This window comes from Populus euphratica, unplaced genomic scaffold (genome assembly GCF_000495115.2).
Source record: "Populus euphratica unplaced genomic scaffold, PopEup_1.0 scaffold1510.1, whole genome shotgun sequence".
NCBI classification, from domain to species: Eukaryota; Viridiplantae; Streptophyta; class Magnoliopsida; order Malpighiales; family Salicaceae; genus Populus; species Populus euphratica.
The window spans coordinates 1-17,978 of record NW_011501344.1 but is presented as its reverse complement, the minus strand read 5'-3'; the positions used below and the strand labels follow the sequence as shown (position 1 = coordinate 17,978).

Here is a 17,978-nt window from a genome sequence, read left to right as displayed (position 1 = left end):
TACTTTAAAAAACAACTTACACCTCACACTAAACGTGCAGCGAATGAATCAAGGCAACTTCAGTGATTCATGTAATAAAATTTGAATGTCGGTAGGGGGGGTGGGGGTTTATAAAAGGATCAAGCGGAAGGCCATTCAAACACATTTTTTTTAATTAAAGCAGCTAATAAAATGAAAAAAGCATGAACAAAATATAAGATAGAGTAAAGGTAGCTTGCCGGCAGGTTGCTTTAGTACCAAATATAAAAAAGAAAGGCAGGCATGTGTTTAGTGATTTGGTGTGAGTGCTTTTATAAAACAAACATTTTTGGATTAAAAAAATAATGTTTTCTTAAGTGTTTTAAATATTTTTAAATTAATATGTTAAAACATCCATATATATATATATATATATATATATATCAAACTTAAACATAAAAACACCGGTGTAGTTTATAAATATATATATAAAAAATATTTATTCCATATTAGAAAGAAATATTATATTCTAATATTTTTAAGTATAAGAACGTTTTAAAGTGTAAGTTCTTGTTGTATAATAAATGAATTTATAATGTATAAATTTTTTTATTTGGTTTTTTAATATTATTACATAGATATTTATAATATTGAAAGATAGCATTTGAAACTTGAAATCTAATATAAACAGTTATTTTATTTTATGAATAATTATAGAAAAAACTATAAAAAAATTATATTTTTTATTGATTTTATTTTTTTATTTTCTTAGAAGTTTAGAGGGTTTAATTATATTATTAAAATGTTGTTTTTATATGAAGTAAATAAATACTTTAAGATAATATTTTTACACTTCTAAATTAACTTTATATTTATTTCCATCATAAATATTCATAACAAAACACTTTTAAATGTAGGATAAATGCATTATTGAACATAGTTTAAAGTTTTAGCAAACTATATATCCATAAAATCATTCAAACATGGTCTCAAGTTTCGACAAAATGTACACGCATAATATCATTTGATATAATCTCTAAACAGACAAAAATCTAAACATAGTTGTATACATGGAGCAGTAGGGAGATTTCACTAATCGAGATTAAGTTTTTCTTTAATCAATTTTAAGGGTGCATTCCCCGCGCAAACCTGGAAGCACGTGTTAGTTGAGGTTAAATTAAGGTTTAGTTTGTGTTTGATATTATAATAATTTTATGGTGGGGATTTGAAAAATAAATTTAAAAAATTATCATTTATAATTTTTCTTAACCAAAACTTCAAGTAAAAGTTCAAAGAAAAAAAATATAGTGTGGGTTAATTAATTAAATATTTTTAAATTTATAGTTGAAATAAAATATAGCATTATATCACATCACATAAACAAACAAAACTTGATTTTTTAAAAATAATTTTAATGTTTGTTTCATGTTGCATCAACATCTTTTCACTTAGAAAAAATATTAAATTAATTTACATTGTATTTTTTTATTTTCATTTATTAATAATAAAAATAATAAAAATAAAAGTAAATATGTTAATATCTTTAAAAATAAAAAATAATACCAACCATGACACCACAAGCACTCATGTAATAATACATTCCTCACACCAACCTCATAAAATGTGTGCTAACTTGAAGACTTGTTAAATAATTGAATTTAAGCACAATAATGAAAAGTCAAGAGGCATTGATATTTTATTAAAGCATATTCTGTCAAAACTCCTGGATATTCTCAGAAGAGTTTGTGTTTGTTTTTTTTTTAATATTTTTAAAAAATTAATGTTTTTGTTAAATTAAAAATATTTTGAGTATTTTCATATTATTTTAATATATCAATATTAAAAATAATTTGTAAAAAATAAAACAATATTAATTTAATATATTTAAAAAAATATTAAAACACAATCACCACTAAACTCTTAAACATCCTTTTAATAAAAAAAAAAAGCAGTAATTTATGTTTTTTAGTATTTTAAAAAATATTTCTTACTTAAAACTATAAAATTGATGTTTTTTAGTTTTTTATGATTTTAATATATTAATATAAAAAACTAATAAAATTTATTTTTATATATTATCGAATAAAAATTACTATTAAAAATAAACACTAAAAATTTGACAATAACAAACACAAGAAACCAAACCATCCATCATGGGGCATGTGGCTCCTAAAGAATGGCAACCACTAGCCCTTCTTTTATTGCATCCACTACTGGTTTGATCATTGGAGAGCAACCTCAGTATTATTACGTGGCACGCCAATGCCAGGGCCTCGATCATTCACTGCTTGCTGTCCTTGCTTTCTACGGCCACGAATATTTTTATCATCCCGCTGGTGGTGACTTTAAAAAAGCCATAACTTTGGGTGCATTATTTTATTTTAAATCATGAAACGAATATTCTCTTTGGTTTCTTCGAGAAGCTTTCATGTCTCTGAGAATATAATTATGATGCTTCCAATCCAATTCCAATTTTCACTATGCTCACCTTTTACATCCTCTGAGTTGAAAGACGTGGCTATAAAATTTTAATTTTATTTTTTTAAAACAATATTTATTTTAATAAAATAATTGTATCAGAAACAAATAAATGGGTTGATAATTGAATTTTAAATAGATTAGTCTGGATTTTTAACAAGATTTAGCTAAGCTATATTTTAAATTCTATTATAAAATTAAAACTTTTGATAAAATATTTTTTTAAAAATAAATCAATTCTTGGAATGCACTATCCCGCTCGAAGGCAAATCAATTCCTGGAATACATTATCCCGCCCGAAAGTAAATCAATTCTTGGATTGCACTGCCTAATCCAAGAGGCAAATCAATTCTTTGAACACGTTATCCTGCTCTTAAGGCAAACCAATTCTTTCAACATCTATTTTCATCATTTCAAGACTGACAATTAATGTTTAAACAATAACTTTTCATAAATTTATAAATAATAAAATTTCAAGAGGCAGTGGTGAGTTCTTACCTTGAGTTCCTCGGACGCGTGCTCCTAGGAGCTTTGTCTCCGCTTCGAAGAGGCCTTCTAAGTTTCTAACAATACCACTGTTTCAACTAGTCAAATTCCCATTTTGCCCACCAAATCTTTTCCACGTATTGACATGTATATATATTTTCAAATTATTCTCTCTCACAATACAACCAAAACATTAGTACAAAATTCACTCAACGTAGTAAGTTTTTCTTGACAATTTCTTAAAGATTTATAAAAACATTACAACCCAAACCAATCTTTCTTACTAACACAATTTAAGATAGTGGTATTAATATTAGTTGGATAAAATTCTCGAACCCACCATTTCTAAACCCAGTTGGCCTCTAGCATGAAAAAAAAACCATATTTTATATAAATTTTCTTTCATTTACATTTTTAATTATATCATTAAAACCAAAATAATTCTATTGATACACAAATATCTTCTTTTATATATATATATATATATATATATATATTATTAATAAAGTTTATTTTATCTTTAATATTCATATAAATTAATATATTTAATATTTGATTTATACATTTAGAGTAAAGATAAGGTCTATAAAATAAAAATATTTTACAAAAAAAAATTATAAAGTTATTATAATTACATGATTTATATTCCATCAATATATTGTTTCTAAAATGTTTCTGATCGATACTCTCTTAGATATTGAATATTTATCAGAGCCGTAGAGACTAATATATATTATGTTATTTCTTTTATAAAATAAACTAATTATTTTTATAAACTGATGTATAAAAGATATTTAGAGCTGATATGTAGGTACTTGTTACAAAACATGTAAATTAAAATGATCCACATGAGAATTTCATATGAAGAGATCATTTATGTCTATGAAAAAACTTATGTGATGATTGTGTAAGTGATCATCAGACATAAAATCATTAAGTTATTTTATATAGAAAATCTTATATTTTGATCCTATTACATATTATCTTAATCGAAGTAACGAAGGGGTATGTATTGAATATATCATGAATTATACGAAGATACTTGAATAATTAAAAAAGATCTCATCACCATAGGTGAATTAAAAAAAATATTCTATGTGTTTTCAAATAGTACCGAGTGAGAAATCATGGACCTATATGAAATGAGATTTGAAAACAGTTTTAAATATTATTCAAATAATCAATGGCTACTATATAGAGCTAATATATTTTAATATGGTAGATATATTCCATTTTTTAATGTTAAATTAGAACATTATTAATAAAAAAATATTAATTACACTGCGAAAATAATTACTGAAATGTTAGGTCAAACTACTAATAATTTTTCTAATATTAAAAGGATCATGACATGTTGCTAGATAATATACCTTATCTTCAAATATAAATTAATCAATTAATGAATTGATGATAAATTAAATTATTTAATTTATCTAATTTTATTTAATTAAAATTATAATTCATATTTTAACCAATATATTAGGAACTTAATGGGTCACAAATATTATAAATCATTAATCAAAATTTAAGATAGGGTGATTTATTTAAGTATGACTTGAAAATATATTTTAGAAGTTAAAGACTATAATATAATTAATACATGGATTATATTTCTAGACCTAAAAACATTAAGTAATAACTTAATCTTTCTAAAACTATCCTAAATTAATATGTGGATATCATTCAAGAGATAAATTTATATTTTACTAATTTATAGGTTTTTTTTCACATTTTCCTATAAATAAAAAATTATACCTTTATGTGATTGTTTGTTAGACATAAAAACTTTGTCAAGCACATAATAGAGAATTAACACTTCAGACATAATAATTTTTTTCTCTTCTAAATAGGAATTTAAGAGATTTTTTATTGATAATTTATATGAATTACTGTTGAAGGTCAGATAATTAGACAATTTCTAATTTACAAAGATTCAACTTTTAAATAATTATTTAAAGTTAAAAAAATCATATCTTTAGATATTTTTTTTAAATAACTTTAGATTTATTTAATAAAATTTTAGAGACTTTCAAATAATTTTATTTTATATTTTTTTGATGCGGGTATGATACTCAAGAAACCCAGCAATTTTAGTATAAACCCTATCTTGCATACATTTTCAATCCATATAAATTTTTTTAAACATGAATGAAATTAAAACAATAAAAATATTCTGCCGCCACCATTTACTCATTTCACTCTCCAAATTACTCCTTGATACATCCCACGTCTTTCTCTCTCTTTTGGACTCATTTGGTTTGTTTAAATCCTTAGCCAAACCCTTTCCTAAACCAACTTAGTCTTTTAGATTTGGAAAAAAAAGAAGAAGAGAAGATGGAAATGAAGAAATTTCTTTGCTTTTCTCCATATACTCAACCGGCATGTTCTTTAAAAGAAAGAGGGGTTGTTTTTGTTCTATTTTAAAAAATGCCCCTTTTTTCTTACTTATTTGCAATTTAGTCCATATAAATTTTTAATCAAGAGTATATTTACATGCTATTTTTCATTATCATTCCTCTATGTTTGTTTGTAATGTATATCAAGAATCCCAAACCTAACACAAATTTTATTTTTTTAATTTGTAGATTTAAATTCTTAGACCGGTATATATAGTTCAGTTTTCGTCTAAGATAAAAAAAACTGAAATAACGAGATCATAGAATAAAATACAAAACAAGAGACGAGAATAAAATTATGATAATGGTCTACAACATAGATAGATTGTTTTTATATCTTTTTTTAATTAACGAAGAACAAAACAAAATGAAATATTAAAAAGTTTAATGATAGTGGTATACAAGATAAATTGCACGCGTTTGTAATTTGATTGGTTAATGATTAATAAAAAAAATCACAAAAAATATTTTATTTTTAGCATGTATTGCCATCAAATTTACAAATTTTTAAAAATAACTGGATATTATATTATTTTTACTTTATTTTATATTGATTATTGAAAATAATAATAATAGCACAATACCTTTAGTTATAAAACATAGTCTGACTTGATGAGTTAACTCAACACCCAGATTAGTTTAAATTTAAAAAAATATAGAAATAATTAACCTAGTCTAGCTCGATAAAAAACTTGGGTCAACTCATGACTCGGAGTAAGATCTGATAAAAAACATGCTTGTTTTTTTTATTATAAATAATATTGTTCAAAATGATATTATTTTGATTTTTTTTTTAAAAAAATAGTCAATTTAGGTTAACTCTCTTAACTCGATGACTTAAGTAATGCTCTTAATCAACTCTCGGATAGAGTTTCAAACTATAATAATAATAATTTTTATCTTTATATATTTTATTTAGATAATTTTGAAATTAAACCTTTTTTATAAAGATACTTTAGGAATAAAAATAATAAATATCATCACAAAAAACACTCCCCTCTTTATATATCATGTTTTTCAAATTCACTCTAACATTATTCAATGAATAAATTTATTTTTATATTTTTATTTTTTAACTAAATAAATTTACATCTTAATAATTTTTTTTTTTAATCTTAAAACACTAACCAAACACCACCGTGATGGTGGCGTTCAGAAGCATAAATCTTGTTGCAGAGGGATGTAAGGTCCATATTGCAGAAGAAGACGATAGCACATTAATAAATTAAATTGACGACGAGTTAAATCAACAAATTCAAATAACAATAACAAAGGGGTGCTCTACGAGTAATTTAACTGACAAACTTTATTGTCTCGCAACTAATATACCATCTTGAATAAATTATAATTTAGTCCCTATGTTTTTGATAATTTTGTACGTTGGCTTCTTTGTTTTTTACAATCATAAATTAAATCCTTCATCAAGATTAATTGCTATTTTTTTTTTAAAAATTCCTAAATTATTCATTCTTAAATGCACTTTTAGTATTGTATGAATAACGAATATTTTAACAAAAAATAAAATAAAAATTCAATTGCTTTGAAAAACCAATAAAAAGCGTTTTTTTTAAACCCAAACTAATTTGGAGGTTCATCTTAAATTATTTGGGGCTTGTAATTGTTTGAGTTGAAGGGTCTAGTTGAAAATATAATTGTGATTTTTTTTTAAATTATTTTTTTTATGTTAAAATATATTAATATAATATTTTTTTTATTTTTTTAAAAAATATTTTTAAGATTGATCCAAAACATAAAAAATAATAATTTTTAATAAAAAAATTTAAATTTTTTAAAATTATAAGTTGTTCCCGTTTTTAAAGATCCTAAAAAAAATAAATAATCATTTCATTTAAAACACAGGGATTTAATAATAATTGTTATTATATCACAAGTAGGGTTTCTGTATATAGACGCTGCCTTCCCTCTCAACTGCCAGACCAAACTCTTCAGGATTCAACATGCTTCGCGCAGAAGGAGCCAAAACACCACCACCATTATTCTCTTTGTCAATGGAAACAATTGTCAACAATGAAGACCTACTAACCGAAATCCTTGTCCTCCTTCCCCTGAAATCCCTCCTCAAACTCAAGTGTGTATCCAAGCACTGGCTTTCCCTCATCACCAGCCATGCCTTCTCTACTCGTCGCAGGTCATACCTCAACTCTGCCGGTGACCTTGTGTTCCAGGCTAACCGTACACTCGAGTTTCATCTTCTTCTGAATCTTGATTCCAATAATTATGATTCTGCACCAGCCAATGTTTTTGAGAAAAACAAACCGTTCATGAAAACTAAGATGATTGAATCTTGTAATGGATTGTTTCTGTGTTGTGATGATAGCAATCCTCCAGAAAGACTTCGTCGCTATTATGGAAACTACAACCACACATATTCCTCAAGATTTTGTGTTTGGAATCCCACTAGCAAGAGATATGCTTTACTCCCTCCTCTGCTTTCATTGCCTTGTTCATTGCGAGGTATTCTACGTCTGGAAGGTATTAGTTTAGCTTTTGATCCTTCGAAATCACTAGAGTATAAAGTTGTGGCGGTATGCCAATACACTCTTTTAGAAAATTGTTATCAGATACAAATTTACTCGTCAAAAGATGGAACATGGAGGGTGTCTATCAGATATTTCAATCCACCTCCTGTCGATTTTCTTCGAGGTGTCTTTTGTAAGGGCACCATTCACTGGAATAGTACAGTAAGATTTGATTCTGGCCGTTCTCGTAAGGATGCTGGTACTGCTCGGAGTGCTTCTAATTTATATTTCGATATTAATCAAGAGCAACTAAAGACAATGCAACTGCCACGGGTTCTTGCTGGTGCATGTAGTCGTTTTCAAGTGTCTAGAGGGGGGCGATTGTATCTTCTTCGCAAATATGAAACAACTTCATTTGCACAATTTGATGCCTACCAGCTGCTTCAAGGCTGCTCTGGACGATGGTTTTTTAAGCACTGTGTTGATATTCCTAACTCTTTGATCTTCATCGATGAAAAGTCGGAGATTGTGCGCATCAAAAAAAGAGAAAAGAGCTTCAAAGCGTCATTTATGTGGCGTTATGCTAATGCCCATCCCTATATTGAGAGCCTTGCTTGCGTTTGATGGTGGCTCGTGAAGCATGGATGATAAAATTTCATGAGAAGTATGTTGTTCCCATTTTATTTCGTGTTTGATTTTAGCTGGATCTTTCATCTTTATTGAATTTCCTGAGATGAGATGATGTCAACCTGAACTGTTTTTGCACTAGCTGAGATTTATTTATTTGTTATTGCAATGAGTAATTGCTAGAGCTAAGCACAACACTTCAATGCCATTTACTATAATCTCTACAGGGAAAAGGGAAAGGAAAAGAAATAAAATGAAAGGCTAACACAAAAGGAAAAACAATGACACCTGCTACTATCTATTTCTTGGTGTTTTTTATTCTCTGAAACACAAAATTCCTGAGAAATAGACAGGGAGTAGTGCTACAAGTACACCTTTTAGTTACGAAGAGATTGTTGGGATAGTGGACACAGTAGGTTGTGTTTGTGCTGCGCAAAAACAATCATGATCATTGGCCATGCAATTTCCCTGAAAGAAAGCTAAGAGAGTTTACAGTACGAGGATGAGGCTCTTGATGCATTGGAAAACAGAAATAAACAAATGCAGCAACATGAGACTGCAAAAATGTAAATACACAGATATATGCTTCTCATCGTATTTTTATCCTTGTAGCTGGATGATCTGAGAAGTAAGCTGATCTTCAGACATATTACGTGTAGATGGGACATTTTCCCAGAATTGATAGTTTCATATTTTACTAAACAGAGGTGGTCAGTGCTCATTCTTTACAGTGCAATTGGGTGCCACTTCTTTCCTGATCATGCACAAGGCGGATCCCACATTCTTTCACATGAAGCCCAAATTAGATGTCCATTGAAATCTGCACTTCGTCCCCTCCTTCCAACTGATCTACTAACATCCCGTAGCTCAACCATAACATATCGTCATTGACTTTTGGAATCCCATGAAAGAATGGGATACAAGTCCATTTTATTACTCCCTTGGTCTTATTATTGATTTCAACATGATGCTCATGTTCAAACCTGGGTTCTTTACTGAAAGCATATACAATGCACAAGCTCAAACCACTGATCTTGAGACCAACATCCAATGGCACATCGAAAGATATCGAGGATCCCTTGTTTTGATGGCTAAACAGTCTGGAAGACAACATCCAGGTAGTAGATCCCTGAAGTACACGTGTACCCTTACACATCATAATTACAAAACTTCTTTCTTTAAACAACAGGGATTAAAGTGTTCCAAATCCCTGGATTTTCTTCATGTCTTGCGCTTTTAACACGTTTGCGCGCAACGGGAAGCTGCAGCTTAATTGTTATTGACTTATTGTCATTACTGTGTGATCTCTCTTTTTTCAAGATGCTTTGGGTTAAAAAAGAAAGAAAAAAAGGAAGTGAGAACCATTTGATGCAGCAAAACACTCGAAAGAGCAGTTATTTTGCTCCTTCACTTGTTTGTATTATGATGCCTTTTGCTCTGTTGACAAGTTAATTTAGTTGTATATTGATCTTCGGTGTTTGAGGTTATGATCCATTAATCAGCTTGTAGAGTTTTTCTTGATTAATGGCTGCTGCTTCTTCGAAATCCCAGTTACCAGAAGTATCCTCATCAACTTCTAGGTGCTCTTATCATGTTTTCTTGAGCTTTAGAGGCAAAGATACCCGCAAGAATTTCACTGATCACCTCTACACTGCTTTAGTTCAAGCAGGATTACACACGTTCAGAGATGACAATGAAATTCGGAGGGGTGAACACATTGACTACGAAATCCAAAAGTCAATCCATGAGTCAAAGATATTCATAGTTGTGTTTTCAAAAGACTATGCTTCTTCAAGGTGGTGTTTAGATGAGCTCCTGATGATCATGAAGCGCAGAAAAATCTGTGGGCTCATTGTTTTGCCAGTCTTTTATCATATGGATCCATCAAAATTGTCTGAACATGAAGCATTTGATTGTCTTGAAGAGGAGAAGGATGGCAGGGTGGAGGCTTGGAAGGCAGCTCTGAGAGAGGTTGCTAATCTGGGAGGGATGGTTTTGCAAGATGGGTACACAACTTTCTGTTTTCCCCTTTGTATTCTTAGTTTCAACAATACAATTAGCAACTGAGTTTAACTTCTGGTTTAACTTCTGGTTTATGAATGTGGTTGAAAGAAATGTTTAACTGGAAACAAACTCATGGATCGACTAAATATCTCAAGTTGCTAATTATTCCTTGACCAGAGGCAGATATATCCAATTTCTATTTTGGGTTTATGATTTGGCAAGGAAATTTGGTGGATGAACTTGATCTGTGTTGTGAAAAGCTTCCTATGGCTGCCATGTTGCCTTGAAACTGAATAATAATGAAAGAAATAAGTCTAAATCGTTGTATAGGCAGTGCTAAAGGTCAAGGACTATATGTAGAAAGAATTTCAAGTTCAACCCCAGGTTTTATGCCCTTACGAGGTGATTCAAAGATTTGGTGTCGTAGCTTATAGATTATAGTTGCTAGATGGTATTTTAATTCACCTAGTTTTTCATATATCATTACTAAAAAAAATTCTTTCTTCTAAATTGCCCATTATGGATGAATTTGGTAAAGTCAAAGTGGTTCTAATTGTGATTATAAATAGGAAATTAATGAAGAAAGGTAACAAGGTTGCTACAATGGGCTCGGTCAAATCTTTTTGAGGAAGATGCCACCTAGGAGGATCTTGATGAGCTTAGCAAGGAATTTCTAGATTTCTGTGCAGATTCTGGAGGTCATGAATCCTTTCAATGAGGGGAAATTGTTACACTATGGAACAGGAAAGTATTAGATGCATGTGGGCTAAAGAATGAGTTGCGAGTTAATTATGTGATAAAGAAGAAAATAACAAAATTGTCATCTTGATGTAGTTAGGGTTTTAACAAGTGAAATTGTTATTAAAACAGTTAGTGACAGTTATTAGCTGTTAGTGGAAGTTTATTAGTTAGTTAGACAGTTAGAATTGGAAGGAAATTTAGCGTATAAGAGGAATGCTTTCTGTAATGTGTTTTTCAAAAAGTAACTGAGAAAATCTGCCACTGTAGTTTTCATCTCTCCCTCTTCCTTTTCTGTTTCTCCTCCTCAGTTCTTTCAATCTCTTTGTTAATAAGAGTTCTTCACAGATTTCAGTGAAAGAAGGACAAGGATTTCGGTTAGCAGGTCTTCGCTGTTAACTACTGCTTCCATTAACAATGAGAATAATGGTGGTGGTGCTTTGCTTCCTACCGCGTAAAGCATGGTGAATCGTGAAGAGTTACAAAACTGAGAGACAAAGCAGTGTATAAATGCAAAAACCCTAGTTCTGAAATAATAATAATTATTTAATCCTTGAGTTTTTTAATGAAATAATAATTTAATTCTTTTATTTGAAAAGAAAAACTAATATTAAGTTAACGCGGTACAACCTAAATTCTCAAAAATAAAACGCAACAGACATTTGTTCCTCAATTAACTGAAATCCAATCTTCTATAAATTGCAGACCCTCATGAGATCCTAGCGTTAAGAAGACAAGAAAAGTTGGAAGAATGGTCACTCTATTTAGATTTGTTTCAAGGAAGCAATGGCGAAAGCCCAGAACGAACAAACAAAAGAAAAGAAAAGGATGAAATCTTATTCAAGCCAAGATGCATGTAAGACCTTAATGTCTTATCCCATGGGTGGATTGCGAACATGATCATACAGCAAACAAACATCTACAACGGTCCATGTTCCAAAAACTGGACATACAAAGTAAAATTACCAGACTCCAAGTCTCAATGTGAAACAAACTTATTGAACCAAATTACTGAGGATAAGGAATTAAAACACGAGCCTAACAGGCAATCCAAGCTTCGGGATCCTGGCAAACATCCATCTGCAAAAACAGTCATCCATTAAAAATCAACTTGCCAAAAACAACTGAAGTTCCAAAGATTAGACAAAAGGCGAGGGCTTTCAGATCATAATTTGTCTACATGCATTAGCCTTAACAGGTCTCCCATCAAAACATGTTACCATTTCAATGCGATATAAATAGTGTTTTACACAGGTTGAATTAGCAATCCCTCCAAGAATACATAAAAGAAAACCATTTCTACCATGGTGCCAGCTTGTTTTAGTAGGTATTCGGTTAACCATGGGAACTGCAACAAGGTGATTATGCAAGACTGTAAACTAACACAGAAATACCTGTCTTTCAATTAGCATATCTTAATCATTTCAAGACATTAGAATAACTCATCCTTGTATTTATGCAATATTAGCTCCAGTATATTGTAGAGAAAAATGCATAACAGAGGTGTGATTTGCAGAAAAAAACAAGCAGCCAACCAGTTTAGTCGTTTCCACATTTTGTTCAGCGAACCATCATTATATGCTTCAAAATTCAAATACTTTGAACTGTAACTTTCTATCCACTCCTTTCTAGTGTTCTTTTAAAGCCATCTTAATAACCATGCTTCAAGTCCGCTGATTTCATTAATACATAAAATGTTTAGTGCCTGGCTCATTATTTTTAGAGTATAATCAATTTAATTATGAGTTTAACTACCTTACAGTTTAACAATAACTTTACAATCATATAACACCCCAGTTGCACATTCCCTGTTTTAACTATCTTATTTTAATTCCATGTATGGCATCTTCCACAACGCACTCCTCCATTTGTACTTCAAATCCACATCACAACAACATCACACAAGGAAAGGGGGAAATAAATAAAGCAGGCATGCTAAAACATATTCATTTCAGTAAAACTGAAAATGATTGAAGAAACCTTAACATTTCAAAGAAATGCATGATTCTCAGAAAAGCAGCAAGCCACCACAGCCAATGCTTAGTGAATATAATAGATAACCCATCTTATAATTGATGGTAAAGGAACCTGGATGTGGCACAACAAGAAAAGAACAATTCCAACTGCCACAAATACAGATTCCGAATTTTGGTTCAGTGATTGTATATTAGCACATTATAACTTGTTGATTTTACATTGCACAGTCTACACAAGGAATTGAAAACCTATTAGCCTTGATGACCAAAAGATTCATCGAGGGGTTCATTGTTTAATCTAAGATACCTCCCATTACAGCTCAAAATAGGAAAGCTCTCTCATGCAAACTACAAACAACCTAATTCCTGTAACAAACTACAAGGATCCTTTTTCTCACTTATGTTAAGCTTGGGAACAAAGTTCCTATTAGCTACCATGACACCAAATCCTTTTCTCGTACATCTTCCCATGCCATTTCTGACCTCTTTCAACCCTTCGCTCCTCCTACTTTAAACTAATCACTCTTACAGTACCATGTATTTATAAATTTAACACCTTAATGGTAAAAAATTCTGAAAGAAAAATTTCCCTCAACAGGCCCTTCTGAATCCAGTCTTGCAGCATTCATCCTCTTAACGCATCTTTACATTCATCTTCATATCCTCATTTCAACTCTGCCTCAATCATAATTTTTTTTTTTGTTCATGTCAAGCAGTCACAGCCTAAATGTTCATGATAATTAATAAAAGGTAGACAATGATGCTGCACTCCAGTTGCACTTCTCGGTTTTAATCTTCCTATTCTGATTCTATGGCTAAGATCTTTGTTAATGGCCCCTCCTTTTTTGACAACAGAGCCTAGGAACCGAAAATGATCATCATGAGCACCTGTCCACAATAGAATCCAATGGCGCTCCCTTCTTTATTCCTTAGCTTTCCAACACAGAGCCTAGGAACCGAAAATGATCATCATGAGCACCTGTCCACAATAGAATCCAACAGCGCTCCCTTCTTTATTCCTTAGGTTTCCAACATTAATGTGATATACTCCCAATAAAAACTACATAAGACCCCAAAAGTTTTGAGGAAAAAAAGGCAACGCAGGCAAGTGAAAAAATAAGAAACCTCTTCAAAGAAAAGTAAAAATAATTTAAAGAAACCTTAAAATTACACAAAAAATCACAATTTCATAAACAAGAAACTTCAATCATCATAGAAAATACAAGAACAAGAAAACACACTCATGTTACCAAACCAAAATCACAAGTCAAACCCTAATAGTTCATATAATTATTAATTACAAATATATCCAAATCAGAACAACCTCCAATTTCCAATTGACAGCAACAAAAATCTCTGGTAAATCAAACAATTAAGAGACTGCATCACCATAATCAATCACAAGACATAAAAAGATCCAAACTTTTTCACAGAAATTAAAAAAACAAGAAATACCATTTGCCAACTACCCATAATTTCAAATCCAAACCAAAAAAATCAGTCGAATAAATCATCAAAACAGATATGAATCACAAAACCCACCATTATATATATATTTTTTAAATATAACCCATCTTACCTCGAGGAAAAAGACACACAAACCAACATCCTCTATATCAGTGGGAGTGAGAAGAGGAGTGGTCAGAGGAAGGAGCATAAATCTTGTTATAGACTTGCTCTCCAACAAGATAGACGCCAAAGGCTACAAGAGCGATGCCGAGGCCAGGAGTCGCGTGGCGGAATTGGTTGGTGAGCATGGGATGCTTTCTCCATTCGTCTCTTCTCCTGAAGAACTCTCCCGTTGATCCCAAAGGTTTCCCCATTTTCTTCTCTGTTTTTTCACTTTCTTTTTTCCTTTGCAGTTACTGGGTTTCCTTAGGTTTGTTTGTTTATTTTATGAGCTGAGCTCTTTGTTTGTTTTTTAACCTAATGTCCTAAAATGCATGTTCAATATAAAACAAATTTAAAATTTTGTTATTTTATTAAAAAAATTAAACTCAAATTTTTTTTCTTCAATTATATTTAATTTTAAGAGGATAATATATTAAACATCATAATTTAAAACCCAATCAACAGATCATGGATTGAGATGATTGATTTTATAATTTTTTTAAAATAAAATAACATTGTATAAAAAAATTAATAACTTGGTTTTAATTAGGTTATTGAATTAATCAATTTTTTTTTTATTCAGGCTATGAGTCAGCCATGCCTGATTACTTGTGAGGCTGGTTCCAGGTCCATTTAATGCACCATCCAAGTCTTAAAACAATTGTAAATGTAATTAAAAAGTGTATATATTGATATAATATTTACTTATTTTTTTAATTGAGAAAAAAATAAATAAGACTAGGTATATGGAATGAAAAAAAATAACTTTATTTCATTTGTGCTCAAGAGATGTGCTTGTTACGAGAGACGGAATATGAGAATGGATGAGGTGTTTTAAATATATATTTTTTTAAAATTTTTTGAATGTGCTTGTTAAGTATTAAATTGATTTTTTTTAAATATTTTTTTTTCTAGTTTTAAAATAAAATTTTTACACACTTTTAAATTTCGATTAAAAATTACTTTTATAAAAGCATCTCTTATCATAAAGCATTAGCTACTTTCATTAAAAATTCACATAATTATTTTCATGAAAAATTTCAGTAAATAAAGTATATAAATTATGAAAAAAAATATTTTTCAAGCAAAGTAATTAAGATAATATTAAGAAAATAATCTACACAGATTACTTTAAATTTATATTAGAATAACTATCTATCTAATCTATCTATAAATTTGAGTATAGAGGTTCAATTAAATGGAAGGATTTTTTATCCACTTATACACCCCAAATAGTTCAGATAATATTTAAAAAAGTTTTCGTTCTATTTTATTTTGTGCATTTATATTTTTATTTGAACTCCCAATAAATTCTATTGAGTCTCACAATATATTAATATATTAGATTAATATTTGAAAATATGGTCAAAATTGTGTTTCTTTAAAATTTAATTTTTTAATAAAATAATTTTTTTTATATTTTAATATCATTTTAACATGCTGATATTAAAAATAATTTTTAAAAATAAAAAAAATATTTTCATATATTTTTAAATAAAAAATATTTTAAACTACCACTTCTATTATAATTCTAAAGACTACTGTTCTTCACTGACTTAAACATCCAAACCTCTCAACCCTAGCAAGAGCTTTGAAAATAACTTATCCTACTCCAATTTCCATTAAACCTCTTCAGCAATTGGTTGAATTGGTCAAGTCCCAAACTCCATGGACTCATGGTCTCCAATGAACTATTTGATTGACATTACTATAGTTTTTATATGATGGTATCATCATAGTTTTCGCCGTTTAAAAGGAGTAGATTTTTAAAGATATAGAAGTTATATTTCTTCTAATTAGATTTTTGTGATTGAGTTTTTAGTGGATTTATATAAAATTATAATATCTATTGATTAATTAAAAACTTTTAAATATATATAGCTGAGATATAACCAGAATCGTGTTAATGAATAATATAAAATATTATATTAGTTTTTTGGTAGGTTATTAGAGTTTTCATGACAAAATAGTTGCAAATTAAAATCTTACAGGATTCAAATTTTATTATTTTTATTTTTTATTTAATTAAAAATACAAATTCGTGTAAATTTCAATGAAAGATACCGAGTAGTAAAAGTCGATATCCGCTGCTACCTTGAAACTTCTTTGAAAGAGCGCAAGGAGGAGCATTCCTAGAAATATGACAAATACAGAAGACAATTAAGCATCGACAAGCTTCAATGGTTTTATTTTTAAGATAACCAAATAGTTTTCATATCCTTGTCTCCTAATTCTTTCTGTTCAGGAATAATTCTCGTGAGCCCTTTGAGAGTTTTTCTTCTATTGATCGATGGCTTTTACGTCGTATACTTACCAGGTGTTCTTGAGTTTTAGAGGCGAAGACACCCGCAAGAATTTCACCGATCACCTTTACTCGACGTTGTCCAGGGCAGGGATTGTCACGTTCAGAGACGATAATAGCATCCAGAGAGGAGAAAACATCGAGTTAGAAATAGAGAAGGCAATCCAAGAGTCGCAGATGTCAGTTGTTGTGCTGTCTAAAGATTATGCTTCTTCGACATGGTGCCTAGACGAACTTGTGATGATCATGGATCGTAAGAGGACTGCTGGACATATTGTTCTACCTGTTTTCTACGATGTGGATCCATCTCAAGTTGGGGAGCAGACAGGGAATTATGCTGAAGCCTTTGCTAAACACCAAGATCATTTCCAGGATGACATGGAGAGGGTAGAGAAATGGAAGGCAACACTCAAAGAAGTTGCATACCTGGGAGGGATGGTTCTACAAGATAGGTATGATCAAATTATACGCATCCCATATTTCTGATCGCTACTTGATGTCGTATATAGTCGAAAAGACTATATACTTGATCTAGTAGAATCTTAAGCTTTAAACATTTTATAATGATGCAATTAAGGAAAACTGAAGCAGATGAGCTTTCCAAGGAAAGATAAAAGAAGGGCTGTGCGGAAAAGCATAAACAATATTGTTTTTCCTATTTAATCCTGCACAAAAGATTTCGATATGGTTAGAGATCCTGCACAAACTAACCTGTCTCATTCGATAAATTTCTTTGTTCTAAGAAAACTGCAACTTTTTTTTGACATCTTGAATAGAGTTTCCGTTTTGTTTTTTATTTGGTTTTGAGTTGCAGGCACGAGTCACAATTCATTGGAGACATAGTTGAAGAGGTAGGAAAGAGACTGGACTCCACAGTACTGCTTGCTCCATATATTGCCTGGCATAGATACCGGCTGCTCGT

General features: G+C 30.1%; 3 protein-coding genes across 3 annotated transcripts; all 3 read left to right on the top strand.

The window, feature by feature from the left end:
• Positions 1–7,262: 7,262 nt before the first annotated feature.
• LOC105117734 (F-box protein At5g07610-like) lies at positions 7,263–8,588 on the top strand. Its single transcript, XM_011015489.1, has 2 exons — positions 7,263–7,811; positions 8,152–8,588. Exons 1-2 carry the CDS (start codon positions 7,277–7,279, stop codon positions 8,298–8,300), a joined length of 684 nt encoding a protein of 227 aa, XP_011013791.1. The 5' UTR covers positions 7,263–7,276; the 3' UTR covers positions 8,301–8,588.
• A 1,361-nt stretch (positions 8,589–9,949) lies between these two features.
• LOC105117738 (TMV resistance protein N-like) lies at positions 9,950–10,492 on the top strand. The gene has a single exon (XM_011015492.1). It carries the CDS (start codon positions 9,950–9,952, stop codon positions 10,490–10,492), a length of 543 nt encoding a protein of 180 aa, XP_011013794.1.
• A 6,405-nt stretch (positions 10,493–16,897) lies between these two features.
• LOC105117733 (TMV resistance protein N-like) lies at positions 16,898–17,972 on the top strand (the record flags this gene model as incomplete). The annotated part of the gene is made up of 2 exons (XM_011015488.1): positions 16,898–17,508; positions 17,871–17,972. Coding segments are annotated over exons 1-2 (566 nt in total), but the record flags the coding sequence as incomplete, so codon positions are not given.
• Positions 17,973–17,978: the final 6 nt, after the last annotated feature.